We start from the raw sequence: 5984 nt of genomic DNA on the forward strand, positions 1-5984 counted from the left end.
AGTTTCTGAAGACCACCTGTGAATTCAGTTCACCTTGACCTTGTACCCGGAGCTCATCCACTAAGCTTTAGTGTTTTCAACAAACAGAATATCTCTCAGTGTACTCTCTCTCTCTTTCCCTTTCTGGTTCTCTCCCTCTCTGGTTCTCTGTCTCTGTCTCTGTCTCTCTCTCTCTCTCTCTCTCTCTCTCTCTCTCTCTCTCTCTCTCTCTCTCTCTCTCTCTCTCTCTCTCTCTCTCTTGCTGTGTGCATGTGTATGAAAATGTCTTTGTCCATCACAGCTTGCTTACCAGACCAGCGCAGACGCCCTCCAAGTGTAACTTCCTCCATAAAGTTAGAAACAAACAGCAGCGGGTATGTAAACTTCATGAAAGCTTGTTCTGCTATTATCTTTAACCATTCATGACGTGTTTCCCATTTAATAACAATATCCATAGAGTTATTACAACAGTTTATGGTTTATTTCAGCAATATTATTCCGATAGTTTTTATTGGTAACACGTTACATTACAGTGTCCTCATTACATCAGTAGTGTTATTGTCTACATGATGTCTTAATAAAGGGAAACTTCATATTCATCGTCTCCAGCACCACCCCAACACCAACATATGTGGAAATTGTGCGTTTCTATGTTCTGTAGTAAAATAATATAGAGAAAGATGTGTTTCCAATGACATCATCATTGTGCATCGTGTGATTTTGACCAGTTGTGAGGAGGCATTGCCTACTAATTACCTATTCATTGTTTACTAATTATGTCATTGGAAGTACTTGTCTTCCTCTATATTCACTAAAGTAGTTTTTATTTTATTTTTCTCCCTTTAATGAAATGTATTGTTCCTAGGTAAATGAAGTACACATTTCAGTCAGATGAGTGCATGGTCATCACTATACCTCTGGGCAGTCTCAGAGATGCTCAGGAGGGCCAGCTGATGCCTGAGAAGTTCCACTGTGTCTTCAAAGATGTCTACAAGGTCTTCCTCAAGGGTCAGCCTAAAGCTCTGGGGGTACGAATGGCAAACATGTTCCTATACAGCCGAGTAAACATTTATTTCAGGCAGGCTGATCTGTGGATTATTAAAATACATTCATGACGAGCAGAAGTTACGTTGAACATTTGGTATTTGTTCATGTAAAGGCCAGTTTCCGGGATATTTTCTCCTCTGTTAGTCTGATTACATCTTCTTATTCTCGTTTTTAGGCGGCTCAGCTCATTGCTGGAGTCCTTGTCTTGATTCTGGGGCTACTGCTTGTCCAGCACAGCGCAATAGTTCTGATCTACACCATGCCCAGTGTCCTGGTATGAACCACTGCAATCAGCCCACTAAGTAGTTTGTGTCATCATCAGTTATTAGATTAGACACATGTTGATACAGCCGATGTTGGACCAAAGCTCTGTGTCGTCTCTATGTGTTATTCTCTCCTGTCGTCAGTGTGCATTGTGTGTGAAGTGTGTACTCTACAATGAGGATAATACATGTACTGTTGATTGAATTTGTAATCAGTCTCCCAAATAATGAAGGAACAAAAAACCATATTTGTTTTATAAAGTGTGTTGCTGCCGGAATGCTGACCTATGCTGCAGGTCATTCTCCAGATATGTGTGTGGTAAGTTCAAGCTTTATAAAAATACCTAAATTCAGTCATGGATCAAATATGAAATTATTGTAGATTATTTAAATTATTATGAAAATATTACACATGAAATACATCAAAACATACCAATTGAATAGTGAGGTGATTCTGTGTTTTTCTCCACTATCAACAGGCCAAACTGTCATTTACCTTGAACATCGTCAGCTGTTTCTGGACAGTAGCTGCTGTTGTTCTCTGCACTGTCGACGTCTCTCATGGTTTCTACGGGGACCATCAACAGGTTCCAGAGTTAATGACTTAATTGTTTGGTTATTACAATGAGTTAATTCATTAGTATTGATTTGTTAATGAGGTGGAAGAGTACAAGCATTGAAATTAGATAATGCAATACGGATACTGAATTGTCTGTTTGCTTTGTAATTCTGTGTAAATGTTCTCCACAAACAAAATACTAAACCACAATAGCTTATCAACATAAAATGAAACCAGAAAAAAACATGTGTATTAAGTGATTAAATTATTAGTGTATTAAGTTATTAGTGTATTAAGTTAAGTTATTAGTGTATTAAGTTTAGTGTAATAAGTTAAGTTATTATTGTATTCAGTTATTAAGTTATTAGTGTATTAAGTTACTATTCTCTTTACTTTGTCAGGTATTTTCTGGAATCAAATGGATGATTGTAGTTCTCCTGGTCATTGAACTGGTTGTTGCCATGGTGGTGATCTACTGGGAGAGTAAAGCAGTGTGCAGACAGCACTTCAACATTCTGGTGAGACTCTGTTTATTATACTGACTGGGCTGAACATTCTGGTGAGACTCTACTGTTTATTATACTGACTGGGCTGAACATTCTGGTGAGACTCTACTGTTTATTATACTGACTGGGCTGAACATTCTGGTGAGACTGTATACATTTATTATACCGGAGTGTACATATAATTATTTATATACTTATATATCGACAAGTGTATTTACTGAGTGCACACACTAAATAACCAAACAACACATTCCTTGCAGAGCTCACTCAAAAAAGAGACATGGGTCTCAATGATGACTTCTGTATGGTTAAATAAATAAAATAAGATTCTTGCAATATCTCTCTCCAGCCCATGGTCACCCTGAAGCAGGACGTATGAACAAACAACAAACAATTAAGTGAAATCATTACTAAACTTGTATGACATTTGTTTTACTTGTGCCAATTTATAGTGGATACAGATAGTCTTCACTTTGTGTTTGTTATTATGACGTAGTATTGATTACCTATAATGTAGTAGTGATTATCTATGATGTAGTAGTCGTTACCTATGATGTAGTAGTGATTACCTACGGTGTGGTAGTGATTACCTGTAATGTAGTATTGATGACTTATTATGTATTAGTGATTACCTATGATGTAATAGTGATTACCTATGATGTAATAGTGATTAATAGTGTAATAGGGGCGGCAGGTAGCCTAGTGGTTAGAGTGTTGGGGCAGTAACCGAAAGCTTGCTGGATCGAATCCCCGAGCTGACAAGGTAAAAATCTGTCATTCTGCCCCTGAACAAGGCAGTTAACCCCCTGTTAACCGGTAGGCTGTCATTGGAAATAAGAATTTGTTCTTAACTGACTTGCCTAGTTAAATAAAGGTTAATAAAAATACAAAATTAAAGGTTAATAATAGTAAAAATTACATTTTAAAATGTAGGCTATATTTTCATTTGACTTGTATCTGACTAAAATGAATATAAACATGTATTGTTTGATGTCTTCTTTTTGTAACAATAGACCTGTAATTCCCTGCCTTCCTGATCATGTTGTCATAATAATACAGCTATATTTTATGCACCAAAGCGAACAGAATATTTTCCAACCAACTCTTAGATAATATACCCAAAAATAGGACTTACTAAACTACAAATGATCACCAATGAATAGCACGATCAAAAAATAAAATTATTTTTGTTATTTTTAATTGAATATTCTGTATATATTTTATATGTTATATGGCATTTTATTTTGCTGAGACTGAGAAGTACATGAGTTCTCAGAGAGGAACTATTTCTTTCGACATAATTGAGGTTTGTTTTAACAGAGGTCTAGGGTCTAGGCTTGATGTGCTGATGCTGTGTCACCTACACCACACTACCCGGAGTGGCCCCTGAGAAGCACAACACTCAGGCCTCTGGGGCGTTAGCAGGGTGCATGTGAGTTTCCACAAAAGAGAAGTTTTAAAACAGCTCAACAGCTTGTGGACACCAAGGAACTTTAACCGGTGCCCCCGCACATTGACTGTACTGGCACCCCCTGTATATAGCCTCGCTACTGTTACATTACTGCTGCTCTTTAATTATATGTTACTTTTATTTTTTACTTACCTATTTTTTACTTAACACTTATTTTTTTTTTAACTGCATTTTTGGTTAAGGGCTTGTAAGTAAGCATTTCACTGTAAGCATTTCACTGTAAGCATTTCACCTGTTGTTTTCGGCGCATGTGACAAATACAATTTGATTTGATGTTTGTAATCGTTAAGGACTGGGGAGTTTTTCAGGCTACATGGAATGGGGGTAAGCACAGGCAAAATCCCAGAGCTAATCAGTAAAGTCAGAGCTAGTAGGGGAAAGTCAAGTACGAGTGTTAGTTCACGAAAGGCATTTTGAGGGTGCGTGGGGGGGGGGGGGGGGGGGGGGGGGGCGTGGGATTATTTAAGATACTCTTTGAAGAGATAGGGTTTCAGATGTTTTCAGAAGATGGGCAGGGACTCTGCTGTCCTAACTTCAAGGGGAAGCTGGTTCTACTATTGTGGTGCCAGGATAGAGAAGTTCTTTGACTGGGCAGAGACTATTTTGTTTCTGATAGGCTTTATCAAGCCCTAAAAGTCACCACTTGAGGGTGTCAGAGGCACAGAAATAGATAACATTAGGCTATGTGCAAAAATACCAGACTGTGGGGCAATACAGTCATTATGATGTTTAGTTGGTAAACAAGAGATCATTAGTCAAGTTGACAGTAGACAGTAGTGATGGGGGAAATAATCCACAGTTACATATCAGGATATTAGTTTTGACAATATATCGTATCATTTGGACATTTTTGCAATATTATTTTTGCTCTAGTTTGCTGTACCTGCTCCAAAACTCCAGTATTTTTCCTTCATAGCTTGTTCTCCATCTTCTTTTTAAATAGGGAGCCAATTGGTTTTCAGCACTTTTATTTCCATGACTGATCAAAACTTGTTTTCTCATGGCTCTTTTTAATTTTAATTTGACCTTTATTTAACTAGGCAAGCCAGTTAAGAACAAATTGTTATTTATGGGGATGGGGCAGGGCTCCAAAAAAAAAAAAATATATATATATATATATATATATATATATAGGACAAAACACACATCAAGACAAGAGAGACAACACAACACTACTGTACATAAAGACAGACCTAAGACAACAACATAGCAAGGCAGCAACACATGACAATACAGCATGGTAGCAACACAACATGACAACAACATGGTAGAAACCGAACATGGTAGCAGCACAAAACATGGTACAAACATATTGTATCACAGACAACAGCATATGGTGAGCAATATGTTTGGTATAAAAATAAACAAAGAGAGTCACACATTCTATGTATAAACTCCCAGTAATGTATTGGGTAAAACACCAACGTTTCTGCCTCACTGTGCCTTCTTCAGTGTGACCAAAACGTTGGTGTTTAACCCAATAAATGACTGGGAGGTGATATATAGAGTGTGACTATCTTTCTTTGTTTTATAGCTTACAGTTTATTTGCAGTTAGTCAGCACCTCTCCACTAAATCATTTCTCTGGGTGTTCGCACCAAAGTTATCGTGATAATATCTTATCGTGACATCCCTGGCGATTCCCAGCCTCAGTGGACAGTAGAACAACGTTGTTTTATTCCATGATGTTCTATTCTATTATTATAATGTCCATGCTGATGGTTTTTCATACATTATGTGAAGCCCTAACAGAGAATGATAATAATATCCATTTTACTAATGGCTTTTCATAATGCAGTGATTTGATGACGATCTCTCCCGCTTTTCAGATAACTAATGTAGGTTAGGAATAATTTAGGTTAGTAATAATGTAGGTTAGGAATAATGTAGGTCAGGACACTCGTGACATCAATGCTTGTGGTTGGAAAATATTCATATAACTTTTTGCCCTCCTGTGACATGAACGTAAATAACTTCACGCGGTGTGGAACTGACCTTGGTTTAACCATAGAAATATAATCCATTCTATTTATGTGGGTTTGTCTTGGTGGTTTACAAACGTTAAGAAAATAGCGCGTGATTGATCTCATAAACTGAACCCTTCGGCTTTCCATAGTGGTACTCCCCTAGACTTACAAACCAATCAAAAAATCGAGTTTC

The 5984-nt window shown here is 37.3% G+C and overlaps 1 protein-coding gene across 1 annotated transcript; it reads left to right on the forward strand.

The window, feature by feature from the left end:
* The first annotated feature begins 191 nt into the window (after positions 1 to 191).
* LOC123743207 (uncharacterized) lies at positions 192 to 3335 on the forward strand. The gene is made up of 7 exons (XM_045719224.2): positions 192 to 353; positions 845 to 1007; positions 1202 to 1300; positions 1552 to 1608; positions 1769 to 1876; positions 2250 to 2366; positions 2704 to 3335. The coding sequence occupies exons 2-7, from the start codon at positions 849 to 851 to the stop codon at positions 2731 to 2733; spliced, it is 570 nt and encodes a 189-aa protein (XP_045575180.1). The 5' UTR covers positions 192 to 353; positions 845 to 848; the 3' UTR covers positions 2734 to 3335.
* Positions 3336 to 5984: the final 2649 nt, after the last annotated feature.

This window comes from Salmo salar, chromosome 02 (assembly GCF_965601325.2).
Source record: "Salmo salar chromosome 02, fSalSal1, whole genome shotgun sequence".
Lineage (NCBI taxonomy): Eukaryota > Metazoa > Chordata > Actinopteri > Salmoniformes > Salmonidae > Salmo > Salmo salar.